This window comes from Scyliorhinus torazame, chromosome 21 (assembly GCF_047496885.1).
Source record: "Scyliorhinus torazame isolate Kashiwa2021f chromosome 21, sScyTor2.1, whole genome shotgun sequence".
NCBI lineage: Eukaryota > Metazoa > Chordata > Chondrichthyes > Carcharhiniformes > Scyliorhinidae > Scyliorhinus > Scyliorhinus torazame.
In genome coordinates, this window is record NC_092727.1 from 122916228 (window position 1) to 122932396 (window position 16169).

Consider the following 16169-nt stretch of genomic DNA (forward strand, 5'->3'; position numbering starts at 1 on the left):
AGATCCTAAGATGAATCCCTCCTTACTTCCTTCCCACCTTCTGCATTAAACACACCACCTCCCCATACCCTCTCCCTAACCTGCCAAAGCCAACCCAGCCCAAGACCCCGGACGTACTGGGCTCCAGGATCCTTGGGGTTCTTCCTGTTCCTCACTGCAGTCCCAGCAGAGCCCACGAAGGTGCTCTTGATGCAGCTGGGACTGACAGAGCTGCTGGCCAAACTGATTAGCCGGCAGCTCCTGAGGGCACACCCTCCTCCGTTGAGGGGCAGAGGTCCCACGCTGCCTCCATTCAGCCTGCCCGCAAAGCATTCCGCCTGCAGGGCCGGTCGCTGTGGAGTGGGTCGCCTCTCCGCTGACCTTCCTCCCTCCCACACCATAATGTTCTGCCTGACTTCTTTCTGGGTGCCCTTCACTAAACATAAGAAGGATAAGCAGCAGCCAGAATACGAAGGTTGAATCTGCAGCAGATTTGATGTCTGCTGTGACAATATTACCACTACTGCAACCAATGTGCCGGCATTTAGGTTGACTGTTGCCGGAGCCGAGTGTGTGTGGGTTCCACATGGATGAAAGGAACGAGAATGAAAGGGAACTGATTTAAAATAATTGAGAAAAGAAGCAAAAGCGACATGAGGACGAGCTTTTTCACGCAGCGAGTGGTTAGGACCCGGAAGGCGTTGCCTGAGAGTGCGGTGGAGGCAGGTTCAATCGAGACATTCAGGAGGAAATTTGAACTGTGATCGGAAAAGGAAGAATGTGCAGAGTGACAGGGAGAAGGCGTGGGAGTGGCACGAGGTGAATTGCTCGTTTGGGAGCTGGTGCAGATATGATGGGCCAAATGGCTTCCTTCTGTACTGTAACAATTCATTGATTCTGTTACGTTGGATGTAGGGCGCAGTTATTTGGTCCAACCAGTCAATGCTTATGTTTATTCTACTCGAGCCTCCTCCCATCTTTTCTCATCTAAATCTACCATGATAACCATCTATTCCTGTCTCCCTCTTAAGCTGGATTACTTTCCCCTTATATACTTCGCTATTCACTGCAACCATTCGCTGTGGTAGCAGTTTCACATTATGTGTGAACATAGACATAGAACATACAGTGCAGAAGGAGGCCATTCGGCCCATCGAGTCTGCACCGACCCACTTAAGCCCTCACTTCCACCCTATCTCCGTAACCCAATAACCCCTCCCAACCTTTTTGGACACTAAAGGCAATTTAGCATGGCCAATCCACCTAACCTGCACGTCTTTGGACTGTGGGAGGAAGCCGGAGCACCCGGAGGAAACCCACGCAGACACAGGGAGAACGTGCAGACGCCGCACAGTCAGTGACACAGCAGGGGATCAAAGCAGGGACCCTGGCGCAATGCTGCCCACAGTTAAAATTTCAGGATATTAGTGGACAAGTGTTAACATGTGAAGATGTTTAACACTTGTGGGCAGTCCTGTTTTATCCCAGAAAGACAGTTGGTGAAGGATCGAACTGGAGCCCATCTTTACACACTTTTATATTTATTTACAGAGTTACACATTACAAGCATACAGCTCCCAGCCCAACAACCACAGCTTCAAGCTGTGATTGTTCCTAGGCATTCAAGTGAATCACCAAATAATACCCACCACCTGCACCCATACAACTAATATACAGTTGACAAGTGGGATGGCGCACGAATACAATCAGCATTATTGGCCAATAACATCGACAGCCATCAACTTTACTAATGGGCCTATTGTCAGCCTCCCAATTTCTAACTAGTTACAGATATTGGCTGTGTGCCTTCGAAGCCAATCAGAAGATGGCTTTTATAGCCAGTGTGGGCCAGTTTGAGATCCACCCTTCTCAATGCTTGCTAACAAAAGTGACAAACCTAGTACATTGTAGAGAGAAGCAATTGAATGAGTGGTGAGCCCCCTACAAAGGGAGCAACAGTGCAAAGCTAAGTAAACATGAAAAATGACTGTCCGTTACTATTTCCTAGTATCAAGGTACCCTTGACCCAGGCACCATGACCCATTGCAGAATAGAAACATTCAGCTCGCTCTCGAGAAACACTTACATTGCCTTATTATCTTCAGATTTTAGATTAATAGAATCTCTGGCCTTGCCTCTGCCCCCAGCATGTGCCTGTTGCACATTTCTTGACCTCAGTTTTTGATGTTAATTAAGAGTTTAAATACCACAGGAGCGATCGAACGACCATGTTGCCCCCGGCATGGATCCGCGCAATAATGTTAGATCACGGGAGAGGCCAAAATCAGGCTCCGCGTCGGGCGCCAATCAGAATTCAATCTAACCGGCCCACTTCCAGACGTTGTGGAAAACGGCACAGTAGCACAGTGGTTATCACTGTTGCTTCACTGCGTCAGGGAGGCCGATTCAATTCCTGGTTTGGGTCACTGTGCGGAGTCTACACGTTCTCCCCGTGTCTGCGTGGGTTTCCTCCGGGTGCTCTGGTTTCCTCCCACAAGTCCCGAAAGCTGTGCTGTTAGGTAAATTGGACATTCTGAATTCTCCCTCCGTGTACCCGAACAGGTGCCTGAGTGTGGCGACTCGGGACTTTTCATAGTAACTTCATTGCAGTGTTAATGTAAGCCTGCTTGTGACACTAATAAAGATTATTATAAACCAATTGAGGCCAATCTCCATATTCCCAGCAAGGAGTCACGCGAGCTGTGCTTAGTACTGGTCCACACAAACATGGTCCAGGTGTCACGGCACCTGGGGGGGGTCTCCCAGGCCATGGTGCTGCCAAGGTGCCAAGATGGCACTGCCAGGCTTGCAGGAGCACTGCCAGGGTGGCAGTGCCAGAGTGCCAGATGGTACTGCCAAAGGTCAGAGCTTGAGTGGGCCAGAGCAATGAAAGGAGGGCTATGGGGGGGGGGGGGCATATGAAGGGTGGGAGGAGGAGGAGTGAAGGGTGTGTAGGAAGGGGCCTCCAGATGGTTTGGGAGCGTGAAGGGAGGGGGTCTTGAAAGTGGAGGGGGACCAAAAGGGGGCATTGGAAACCCTGAAAGGGGAGTCCTCAGTGGCCACATAGTGGGCTGTCCCCACTTGGGGTGTATGGGGTAATGCCCATGTGTGTGAGGGGGGGGGTGACATTGCCCATGGGTGGAGGGTGTGGGGGACGCTCAAGCCCAGTTAGGGGCACCCTTTCAAAATGAGCTCAGACAAGCGGAGCTCCTCAGTACAAGGAACGGCCTCGGCCGTACTTTCCCCGCTGAGGGCCCTGGGCGTTTCAGCTAAGGTGGTGCACTCAGGGACACAGTCAGCAGTGTCACAGCAGGCATCCAGCAGGGCTCGGAGATTGGGGCATGGGAGCAGTGAATAGTATATCACTTCTTCCAAGATTAGTGAATAGTATACAGAATAGTATACCACTCCATCCATGATCAGGGATTGGGAGCTGTGGACAGTATACTGCTCCATCTGAGATGGGGGCATGGGAGCTGTGGTTAGTATACCACTCCATAGTCATTGCCCCTGGGGATTGGGGAGATGTTGGGACCAGGGCAGCAGGCGTATGGAAACATCGTCACCTCCAATTCGAACACTATCACTGGGCCAGCGCACACGCACTGCAGCCATTCAAGAAAGCAGCTCATTGTCCCCTTCTCCAGGGCAATCGGAGATGGGCAGTAAATTCTGACCATGCCTGTGATACCCACACATGCTGAGAATGAATTTATTTCAATAATCATGTCCCTGTCCTGTTTTGGGGCAAAGTGTATGACGGATCAGCACAGGCAGCTCTCTGGTGCCCTCATCAGAATGGCTTTCCATTACATGTAATGCTAAGCAGCCAGTGATGCAGGCTACTCGAGCATTCAAGGCTGCACTGCTGAGTCTGATCCTGTCCACACCTTGCATCTGAACACTTGCGTTCTCCAGCAGGGACCAACCTGCTCGTGAGGTGTCTGCCATGCTTGGCAGGACACTGTAGAGATATCCAAGAGTCACTTCTCTTCTCTCTCATTGATCAAAATCTGTTTGGAAACCAGACCTTCAGGTAATCTAGCCTTTATACATTCTAACTCAGAAAGTCTCTCTCTCTATTCCCTTGTCACTCCCTGCCTCTGCATCTCTCCCATCCTCTGTGCCCCTCGGTCTCTCTCTCCGGTCTCTATCTCTCTCTCTCTCTCTTTGTCTGTCTGTCTCTCTCTCTCTGCCTCCATCTCACTCTGTCACTCTGTCTTTCTCTGTCACTCTGTTCCCTCTGTCACTCTCTGTCCCTCCAGCACTCTCTTTTCCTGTCGCTCTCTGTCCCTCCGCCTCTCTCTACTTCGGTCTCTCTCTACTGTTTCTCTCAGTCCCTCTCTGCCTCCCTCCCTGACTCCCTCTGCCTCTCTTTGTCTCTTCACCTCTCTGTCTCTCTCTCTCTCTGCCTCCGCCTCTCTATGTCTCACTCTGTCCCACCGCCTCACTCTGACCCTCTGTGTGTCTCTTCCTGTCCCTCTGCCTCTCTCTGTCCCTTCACCTCTCTCTGTTTCTCTCTGTCCCTCTGCATCTCTCTGTCCCTTCACCTCTCTCTGTTTCTCTCTGTCCCTCTGCCTCTCTCTGTCCCTTCACCTCTCTCTGTTTCTCTCTGTCCCTCTGCCTCTCTCTGTCCCTTCACCTCTCTCTGTCCCTCTGCCTCTCTCTGTCCCTTCACCTCTCTCTGTTTCTCTCTGTCCCTCTGCCTCTCTCTGTCCCTTCACCTCTCTCTGTCCCTCTGCCTCTCTCTGTCCCTTCACCTCTCTCTGTTTCTCTCTGTCCCTCTGCCTCTCTCTGTCCCTTCACCTCTCTCTGTTTCTCTCTGTCCCTCTGCCTCTCTCTGTCCCTTCACCTCTCTCTGTTTCTCTCTGTCCCTCTGCCTCTCTCTGTCCCTTCACCTCTCTCTGTTTCTCTCTGTCCCTCTGTCTCTCTCTGATTCTCTCTTTCCCTTCACCTCTCTCTGTTTCTCGCTGTCCCTCTGCATCTCTCTGTCGCTTCACCTCTCTCTGTTTCTCTCTGTCCCTCTGCCTCTCTCTGTCCCTTCACCTCTCTCTGTTTCTCTCTGTCCCTCTGCCTCTCTCTGTCCCTTCACCTCTCTCTGTTTCTCTCTGTCCCTCTGCATCTCTCTGTCGCTTCACCTCTCTCTGTTTCTCTCTGTCCCTCTGCCTCTCTCTGTCCCTTCACCTCTCTCTGTCCCTCTGCCTCTCTCTGTCCCTTCACCTCTCTCTGTTTCTCTCTGTCCCTCTGCCTCTCTCTGTCCCTTCACCTCTCTCTGTTTCTCTCTGTCCCTCTGCCTCTCTCTGTCCCTTCACCTCTCTCTGTTTCTCTCTGTCCCTCTGCCTCTCTCTGTCCCTTCACCTCTCTCTGTTTCTCTCTGTCCCTCTGCCTCTCTCTGTCCCTTCACCTCTCTCTGTTTCTCTCTGTCCCTCTGTCGCTCTCTGATTCTCTCTTTCCATTCACCTCTCTCTGTTCCTCTCTGTCCCTCTGTCTCTCTCCGATTCTCTCTTTCCCTTCACCTCTCTCTGTTTCTCGCTGTCCCTCTGCCTCCAAATAAGAGGTTACTTTTGATGAATTTGAATGTAGCACCCTCCTGCTGATGAGCCCATCTATCCGCTGACTGTGACGGTGTTGCTGGAACCTAGCTCCAGGTGGGACTGCGCCCAGAGAGAGAACCAGTTTGCACAGATTGGCACGTAAATTGCCAGGCTGAACCTGGAAGACCACACAGGTGACTGGCGTGAGGAATGGCAACATTCACACTGTGCAGTAGAGAATTACCGTGTTGAGGTTGAGGTTAGGATATATTGTTGGGCAGAATAGAGGGAGTGTCATTCTGCATCTAACTCGGGCATGTTTAGAAGGTGCGTTGATAAGCGCAATATTCTCTAAAACATATAAATTAAAAATAAAGTCTGGATTGTTTAGTCACAACTCTACGATACAACTGCTGCTTTAGTGTCGGCTGAACTTCTGATTATTTGGGTATTGCTGTTGATTATATTTCCTTTCTTTCTCTGCCTCAGTTACATTTCAACCCTGTGCTTCTTCCCCTTCACCAGGATATGCGGACTTGTCTAATTTAGCTTTTGATGTAGATGCCATTGACTTAGATGCAGAAGAGAGCGATTCCCAAACGAACCATCGGTCCCCTAAAACAAGTGTTAGCAGTGTAACGACTCCCCCATCCAACGCAAAACGAATCCCATTTTTTAAGAAGGTAACGCCTGGTCAGAGCACACAGCTGCCTGATGCACGAACTAGCACACATCCCACTCTGTCTGCCGCTTACATGTCTCTGAGACTCGTCAATAACATGCATGCCTTGTTATTTTTTCCCTTGGGCTCTCTTTCCACGCAATACATGAGCAGCAAAGCAGAAGCAGAAATCGGTAAGTCCGTTTTATCATTTCTGTATTTCACGTTAAGTGTAGAGTCAAACTGGGAAAGTTGCATTTCCACCTGACACAACATACCTTAAAAATTGATACGTCTTGGATACAGAAGGAACAACAGCTGTTAAAATATGCATACTATTACAATCATATGGCCAGTCATGTGACTAATAACTTTGATCTGCTTGTGTCAGGGAGGAATAACTTGCATTTGCTTCTGTCGCAAAGAGCACTGCATAGCATGTGAGAATTGTCTATTTAAAGATGTGTGAGGTTAGAATCAAATGTCACAATTATGTGTGCATAATATACATTGTAATACACACAGGAGTAGATTTTTCATGCCATTGATGAATATCAGAGTGTTTTTATATTCAAGATGGGAATGGAGTTGAGAAATTTCGGAATCTTGGTCAATTGAGCCACCAAGTGGCCAGGGTCTGTGGCCGGAATTTTCACCAAAAATGACGAAGAGCGCGATTAAACAAATTGGGAACAAAGTGCCTTAGCGAGTGCGTTTAGCCGCCTCTTTTCCAGCACTCGCAGCGCCGAGACACACATGGCTCTGCAACACGACTCAGATCATATAAGGAGCCTCAGTGAGGAACATGCAGCAGAGGCCACACATAGCCCGTTTTGTACACTCGGGGGCTCCTCTCACTGGAACTCCCTAGTGCAGCGAGAGATCGGGATGCCATCTTTAAATGGTGTCCCAATCTCCGAGGCCCTCAAAGCAACACCCCGCCCCCCCCTCAGCCCAAAAGCACAATGGGAAGGTCCCCGCATCCCCCCCCCCCCCAACCCTCCCACCCACGCAGGGCACCCCGGCCCGATTGCATAAAAAGTGGCAATGCCAGCTAGCAGTGCCAGGCTCTAAAGTGCCAGAAGTGCGCTGGGCACCACCCTGCCCAAAGGACATGCAGCTGGAGTCCTTCAATCCCCTGGGAGACCCCCACAAATGCTGTTCCCTCTGGTCCCTGTTTGTGGAGGCGAGTACTGAACGGCGCTCACCCGAGGTCTCCAAGGTTCACCAAAGGCCCCCAATTCAGGGTCCCCTTTCCTGGCCCCTCTCCCCTTCAAACCACCCCCCCCCCCCCCCATTCCCACTTCAGGCCCTGCCTCTTGGCAGTTACCCCTGGCACCCTGGCCTGGCAGCTTGGCACTGCCAGCGTACCAGGAGCAGCACTCATACAGTGCACATGGTATTTCTAGGAAGGACTTCAGAACAGCAGAAACCCCAGCAAAAACAAACTGTGGTTAGAAACAACACCTGCTCTTTGTAGGAAGCACTTCAGAGTTAATGGACCATGAAGAGCTATAAAAATAAACAAAGCAAACCCTCCTTTGAAATAGCTGGAACCTGTCAATCAAGAGGTTTGTAAAAGGCAATGGACTGTGAAATTTAATGAAAACCATTCTTTTAGGCTTTTTGGCAAACCCAGAGGCTTGAAAACATTAAAGAGAAATGAAATTGAATGTGAAAAAAGCACTTCAAATGTTTCGAACACATCACAGGAAAGACAAATACTTCATGAATTTGACATGCTAGCAGAGACATCAATAGTTTTCAAGGCTATAGAGGGATGACTTGCCACCTTACCCCCAACCTAGGAAAGACACCCCATCTGAGCCCAGCCCAACAGGAAGGAAGATTTACAAACCAGACTTTCACGTCCAGTGCCAGTATTCTAATAGTATTTAGAAATAGAGAGAGAGAACAATAAACAAGTTATTTGCCAACTGGAGCTTCAGCATAAATCACAAGCTAGGTGAAAGCAGTCTGAAAATTTTGGCTATAAACTGCTCACAATCTCTCAGCTTTCGAAATCTTCACAGACGTGTTGGCGACATGCGCGCTAGTTGCCTACTCCGCGCCGGCCCCGACGCATCATGGCGGAGAGCTACAGGGGTCCGGCACGGAGGAACATAGGCCTCCACCAGGAAAAGCCCGCCCAAATCGCGGACCAGGCCGCCCCCCGCAACATGAACGGCGAGGTCCCGCCACGTAGGACCACAGGTGAACGGCGCCAGCGGGACTCGGCCTAACTCGGCCCATCGCGCGCGGAGAATCGCCGGAGGGGGAGGCCATGCCGACCGCACTGGTGCCAATGGCGCCGATTGTCTGGTGACCAGAGAATCGGCGGACTGGCATCGGGGCGGCATCGCATAAATCCCCCCCCCCCCCCCAACTCGGCGATTCTCCAACCCAGCCTGGGGTCGGAGAATCTTGCCCGATCCCTTCAATAAAATCAAAAATAAAGTTACCATGGTCCCAGATGCTTTCCCCTTTGAAGGAGAGAGCTGACTGGTGGTGATCAGCACAATTCATAGCATTTACAATGCAGAAGGAAGCCATTCGGCCCATCGAGTCTGCACCGGCTCTTGGAAAGAGCACCCTACCCAAGGTCAACACCTCCACCCTATCCCCAGTAACCCCACCCAACATACGGCCAATTTTGGACACTAAGGGCAATTTATCATGGCCAATCCACCTAACCTGCACATCTTTGGACTGTGGGAGGAAACCGGAGCACCCGGAGGAAACCCACGCACACACGGGGAGAACGTGCAGACTCCGCACAGACAGTGACCCAAGCCGGGAATCAAACCTGGGACCCTGGAGATGTGAAGCCACAGTGCTATCCACAATGCTACCGTGCTGACCCTCCTTTTTTTTTATTACCCTTGGCAAACCCTAATTTAGGGTCTCTAATTCCTCACAGGATTAAATGAATTGGGCATAGTCCACCGGAGTCACTGGCTGGCAGACATTGCAGGTGTGATGGGCGTCATTAGCTTTGAGGATGACTGATGGCAGAATTCTGGCAAGGTTGAGAAGGCTGGGCCTTCATGAATAATCTCAGCCTATACGAGAATTGAACCCACGCTGCTGGCCTCGTTCTGCATCATGAACCAGCTGTCTAGCCAACTGAGCTAAACTGGTCCCCTTTCAGTAAAGGAGACACAAACTAGACATGGTACTCCAGGTCTGGACTCCTCAAGTCTCCCTATAATTGTAGTATGCCTTTTTAAAATTCTTATACACCAGATTATAAATGCTAACATACATTTGCCTCCCTAATTGCTGAAAGTAAAAAAGACACTGCTATTTCTGATTCCTATGAGCCCGGAGAGGCAACGTGCAGGAAGGGAATTGGTTGAGGAGGAGAGTGAGAGGCAAAGTCCAGGGAAAAGTGGAGATGTGAGTCTGAATTTTGCTTAATTGCCCCTGGCAATGCCTCACGGCGCCGAGGACCCGGGTTCGATCCCGGCCCTGGGTCACTGTCCGTGTGGAGTTTGCACATTCTCCCCGTGTTTGAGTGGGTCTCACTCCCACAACCCAAAGATGTGCAGGGTAGGTGGTTTGGCCACGCTAAATTGCCCCTTAATTCGGAAAAGAAAGGAATTGGGTACCCTACATTTTTTTTTTAATTACCCTTGGCAAACCCTAATTTAGGAAGAATTTTCCTCACAGGATTAAATGAATTGGGCATAGTCCACCGGAGTCACTGGCTGGCAGACATTGCAGGTGTGATGGGCGTCATTAGCTTTGAGGATGACTGATGGCAGAATCTTACCATATTTATTCAAAGTTGTCCGGCTCACACTGAAAACTGGCGTGTGGCTCTTCCGCTGCATTGACCAGTATTCACTCCAGATCTTGAGCCTCCTTTAAAGAAAAAATCAAGTGGATGTGGTTTACACCTTGACTCTGCTGGGATGGGACCTGTTAGAGCTGGCACCCGGCTCCACTGGTGCCCCGATCAGAACTGAAATTGAACGGATCCCCAGCCCCCACCATGGGGGAAGTAGGGGCTGTGATGATATGCATCACTGTATATACACAAGGGGTTAATGTAAATACACTACAACTAAGTAAACACTAGAGGGAGCACCGGCAATGTCATGATATGCAAACATGCAGCTAATGAACACTTAGAATAGGACACAACTAGTGAGCAGTCAAGGCACCCAGAGGTGGCATTACCACAAGGGGGCATTACACAACCCATATAAAAGGACAGGGCACACATGCTCTGCCTCTTTCCACAGACCCACAACTAGAGAGTACATCAGGGTTGATCAGAAGCATCACACCCAACACGTGGCTTAGAGCAGACTGGTTAGCTAGACTGAGTTACTATAGCAAGATTAGCAGGAGAGTCGAACTCATAGAGAACTGTGCTAATGGTTCAATAATTCACATTTACTTACTTCAAAGTCTGGAGTATCTTTTGGTCAAAGCTGCATCGAGTTGCAGCCTGTGTTATCCCAGAGTACATAACACATCAGGGGCCTCCCCCTTTAACCCCCTCCTCCCATGCCAGCAAGTTCCCCCTTCACATCCTGCTCCCCCCCATCACTGCCACCACACATTAATGGAAACTCCCCACACTACAAGGGGCTCCCACATGGGTCCACCCCAGCACTGGCCCCTGGCACAGGTTGGTACTCCCAGGTTAGCACTGCCAACTTGTGCCAGTGGGCAGTGTCAGGGTAGTGCCAGGGCACTCTCTGGGAATGTCTCTCTTCTCCCCCCGCGCCCCCACTGAAGGCTATACTTAACTTCTCGCCCCCGAAGGGATTGCCCTCAACGGATTAACATTTTTAAAAAGCTCTTGGAAACCTCACCAAAGTGAAGTATGAATATTTATTGAAGGGGAATCATGTGACAGGGCGGTTTGTTACTAATATTAAAATGTATTATAATGCATTTAAATGAGGTTCCCACCCTTTGAAGGCATGAACCTTGTGACACCACCGGCAAGGCGTGAGGAAAATTGGGAAACGTGGTTGTCTCCGGATTTAGCCCACATCGCCATTCTCTCTGACCGCGATTGCGGCTGCAAATCGCTCCCAACATGAGTTAAGGCCTTTCACAAATTTCTAAACAAGATGCAACATGTAACAGGTTGAAGGTACTTGACAAATACTGCGAGTCAAAGAGCTTTGCCATCATCCTTAGCTGATATCTAAAACTCTCGGTAGCTTTACGCACATTCATGCCAACTTTTACCACAATTGTTGAACACATAAGAACACAAGAAATAGGAGCAGGCCTAGACCACATGGCTTATCGACCCTGCTCTGCCATTCAATACCTTCATGGCTGATCTTTGCTTTTAACTCCACTTTTCTGCCCGCTCCCCATATCCCTTGTTCCGCTGAAAGATCAAGAATCTGTCTATCCCAGTCTTCAATGTATTCAATGAAGGAGCATCCACAATTCATTGGGTAGAGAGTTCCAAACCCTTTGAGTGAAGTAATTCTTCTTCATCTCAGTCCTAAATGATCGGACCCTTATCCTGAGATTGGGCCCCTGTGTCTCAGCATCTATCAAACCCCTCCATGTTTCAATGAGACCGCCTCTCAATTCTAGTGAACTCCAGGTTACTAGAAATAAGCTATGAGCATCCGTGTGTTTAGCTTTGCCACCAACTCCCCTGCTACATGCGAAGTTTGGTCTCCCCAGTGACTCAATTGACAAAAAGAAAGGTCCAGTATGGAATAGAGCCAAACAGACCAGGTATGTCCCTGCTTCAATCTCTGCTGCATCAGCTGATGTCAGCACTGTGGACCCACTGTCATTGGGTTGGTGCTCATCGTCTGAAGGAGAGGAAGGTTGGCCAAGATGTCTGGGTACTGGATGAGGGTGGGGTCACGTTCAGCTCCCCTCCCAGCTGGGTAATCAGTCAGAAGTCCCAGTCCTGATGAAAAGATCAGACCGTTCATTTGCTGTCTGGAAGAACGGAGAGCCCCTAATTTGATACCCGACCGATCCGTGCTACAGGAAGTCAGCACCATTTTCAAACAGCTCAGAGCCAGCTCCAATCCGATCTGAAGACCCATTTCTAAAGAGCAGTTACAGGTCGAGGCAATTCCCATCTTCAGGGGTTTAACTTCTCCCGGTAGAATGCTGGACAACACACTGCAAGAGATTCCAGTCTTTGGGGGGAATGGGTTATAAAGAGGCTCTTAAATTGAAAAATTGGGTGGTGAGGAAAGGAACTCTTTTTTTTTTTTGTTGTCTTTGGTCACACGCTCAGCCCAGATGAAATGTAGTGGAGCCTATCCACTGGGGAAATTAAGAGGGCGGACAAGATCAAACCAACGCCAAATCTGCCAATTGTTTTCTATATTTGGCACCTTGTTCAAGCCAAATATTGAGGGCCTGAGCAAGCGTGTTTGGAATGTATAAATCATGGTTCGAAGCAATTTCCAAAGAAATATTTACAAAAATGTTGATGTACTTTGACTTCTTTATTGAGCACGATTTATCAGCCTTTGAGACTTGAGACAGTTTTTAAATAAGCAATGCATTTTAAAGTGACACTGCCCTTTTTTTGCGCTTGGCAAACGCTCGGGCTGGAATGCTTCTCGCGTGAATGCTTCATCCTGGCTTTGCTTGTGCTCAGCAAAAGTACCGCACAACTTGTTTGGGGCTTCTCGCTCGCTGGTGGTGAAGGCAGTGCCTCTTTAACTTGTCCATTCTACCACTAGAAATGCAAGACAGTCTTGCAAATCCAGGTGGGAAAGCTGACATTGCCCCCTTTAGAGGAGGGGGAGTTCAGGAATGATTTAATAAAGGCATTTAAAATGATGAAGGACTTTGCAGAGTGAAATAGGAGAGAAACTCTTTGCAACAGCAGCTGGGCTGATATCCAGGGACAACGATTTAAGAGAGTTGGCTCGACAGTCGGTGGGGGAGAGAGGAAGACGTTTATTACTCAGCGAGTTGTTGTGGTCTGGAATGCGCCGTCTGAAAGTAAGAAGATTCAGTCGTAACTTCGAAAAGGGAACTGAATAGTTTCTTGAAGAAAAAATGTAATTGCAGACGTATGGGAAAAGAGCAGAACACAACTAGTTCAAGAGAGCCAGCACAGGTTCAATGGGCCCAATGGCCTCCAACTGTGCTGTATGATTCTGAGGATAATATTTATTCTAATGCTTTATCTGGATTTCTGTTTGTCCCCCCCCCCACCCCCACGACCCCGCCGGACAGCAGGAGAATGTACCTCCCTATGACGTCGTGCCATCCATGAGGCCAATCATTCTAGTGGGTCCGTCTCTGAAAGGTTATGAGGTAAGTGGCTGCTTTCCCAAAGGGACCTGCTTAACAAAAATACAGTCAAATGTAACAACTTATTGTTCCTGGCATAGAGCTTTGTGCAGTCATACGAAGAACAATATAGCACAGGAACAGGCCCTTCAGCCCTCCAAGCCAGTACCGGTCATGATATCAACCTTGGCCAAAACCCTCAGCACTTCCTTGTGCCGTACCCCTCTATACCCGTCCTATCCATGTGTTTGTCAAGATGCCTTTTGAACGCCGTTAATGTATCTGTTTCCACAACCTCCCCTGGCAACGCGTTCGAGGCATTCATCACCTTCTGCGTAAAAGGCCTGCCTCGCACATCTCCTCTAACCTTTGCCCCATGGACCTGAAACCTATGCCCCCCCCCCGGTGACTGACCCCTCCACCCTGGGAAAGAGTGCCTGTCCATCCACTCTATCCATGCCCCTCATAATCTTATAGTCCTCTATCAGGTCACCCCTCAACCTCCATCGTTCTAATGAAAACAGTCCGAGTCTATTCAGCCTCTCCGCATAGCTAACACCCTCCAGACCCGGCAACATCCTGGTAAACCTCCTCTGCACTCTCTCCAACGCCTCCACATCCTTCTGGTAGTGTGCCGACCAGAATTGCGTGCAATATTCCAAGTGCAGCATGACTTGCCAGTACGTGTGTACACTTCCGGAGCGGAAAGTGCTCTTGCTCTGGGATCGGAAGGTTGTGGGTTCACGTCCCAACCCTGAGCATTGAGAGTAACCTTCAGGCTGACACTTTCAGTCTAGTACTGAGAGAATACTGCACTGTCAGTGGAACTGGCTGTTTTTCAGCTGAATTGTCTGCTCTCTCAGGTGGACCTCACAGATCCTGCAGCGTTATTTCAAAGACATTCAAGGGAATTATACCCAGTGTCCTAACCAATATCGACTGCCTAATCAACATCACTAAAACTGACTTTGTTCTGGTCATTATTGCATTACTGTTTGTGAAATCTTCTTATGTACAATTTTACATTACAGTTGGGTGGCACGGTGACGCAGTGGTTAGCACTGCTGCCTATGACGCTGAGGACCCGGGTTCATTCCTGGCCCCGGGTCTCTGTCTGTGTGGAGTTTGCACATTCTCCACCTGTCTGCGTGGGTCTCATCCCCACAACCGAAAGATGTGCAGGTTAGGTGGATTGGCCACGCTAAATTGCCCCTTAATTGGAAAAAAAAATAATTGGGTACTCTAAATTTACATTAAATTTACTTTAAAAAAATGAATGGTTCTTTGTGATTTTCTATCTGCTGTTTATCCCCCAGCTCATGACCAGTAAGAGGTTCCAGCGTTTAATTTTAGTGCCGAGATAATCAAGGCAGGTTATGAATCGACTGCGTTGAGCAGTGAGTCAGCATTCCGAACATGCAAACTAGTCATTGTTTGGCTGTACCTGAGGAATGTTAACTCAGGTAATTCACGCAGCAACTAAAGCAGGGAACCTTACCTTCAACCGTGGCAAAACATAAATATTCTTCACTTGTTTCTGTTCCTGTATAGGTGACAGATATGATGCAGAAAGCTCTGTTTGACTTTTTGAAACATAAATTTGATGGAAGGTAAGGAGTGGCAAAAGGTCATCTTTCCTCTCTAAGGTTCACAGTAAATATGTAGATATATATAATATATAGGTGTGTGGGAATATGTGGGTTCACCTGGTGCATACCTTCCCCTGATAGATGACAAGACTCAATCTTATCGCCCAGTTTGAATCCTCATGCTGCTTATACTAAAGTAGTTCAGCTCAACTGGGATGAAGTTCGGGACATTCAAATAGGCTGCAAACATAGCATTCCTTTGTCCTGGCTGCTATCCAGTGGCTCTCCCACTTCCCACCGCCAGACGTAGGTTGTGGGTAGGATCCGATGTGATGCACCATGTGGTGGAGTAGCCTTTCACAGTTGGCACATGAATAGTGATCACCTGGGTGAGGCATTAGAGTGCGCCGGATGACCGTAGACCCCACTCAGCAAGGCAGTACTGTGTTCAGGGATAGAAAGAAAGAAAAATTGATGAGCACGGAACCAACAGAACAAAACAGCCCCTGTGAACATAGGATACAAAAAGATGAGGCCGCGTATTTTGGATTGCCCCGAATGGGAACCCAGTGGGAGGCTGGGTGGAGGGTGGTAGGGAGAAATGCAAGATTAATTCAACCCCCCTCACCCCCTACCAAATGGGAGTCAAAGCACAATTCTCCCCATGGGGGGGGGGGGGTCACCTTTACTTTGAACATGCTTGTTGGGGGGGGGGGGAGGATCTTTCTTCTGTATGATGCAATGGACGTTTTTAAGATAATGAAAGGGTTGGGAGGGTAGACATCAAGACCTAAACTAGGTCGAAGAAGCATAAGTATACTATACAATAAGAACAAAGAAAAGAACAGGAACAGGCCCTTCGGCCCTCCAAGCCTGTGCAGACCATGCTGCCCTAAGATAGCCATTGATAAATGCAACAGGCAATTCAAGGGAAACTTCTTGCCCAGAGAATGATTAGTAGTAGTTGAGGTGAATAGATGTGTTGAATGGCAGGGCAGGCCGAGGAGCCAAATGGCCTATTCTTGTTCCTAATTTCTTATGGGGGGGAAAGGAATCGAAGGATATGCTCTTCATGAAGTGAGGAGGGGTGGGAACTGGCTCACCTGAACCAGAAACACCTATTGAGCTGGTTGGTTATTTCTGCTCTCT

General features: G+C 49.1%; 1 protein-coding gene across 5 annotated transcripts in view; it reads left to right on the plus strand.

Moving 5' to 3' along the window:
• cacnb1 (calcium channel, voltage-dependent, beta 1 subunit) overlaps positions 1-16169 on the plus strand; it is a 298678-nt gene that overhangs the window by 240601 nt on the left and 41908 nt on the right. For 3 of the 5 annotated variants that reach the window (XM_072487433.1, XM_072487435.1, XM_072487436.1), the window contains 3 exons: positions 6349-6368; positions 13375-13455; positions 14983-15041. In XM_072487433.1, the coding sequence (XP_072343534.1) occupies positions 6349-6368; positions 13375-13455; positions 14983-15041 (160 nt within the window). Of the gene's footprint in view, positions 1-6038; positions 6197-6348; positions 6369-13374; positions 13456-14982; positions 15042-16169 lie in introns of all 5 variants that reach the window. The other 2 variants (XM_072487438.1, XM_072487434.1) reach the window with 2 other exon arrangements.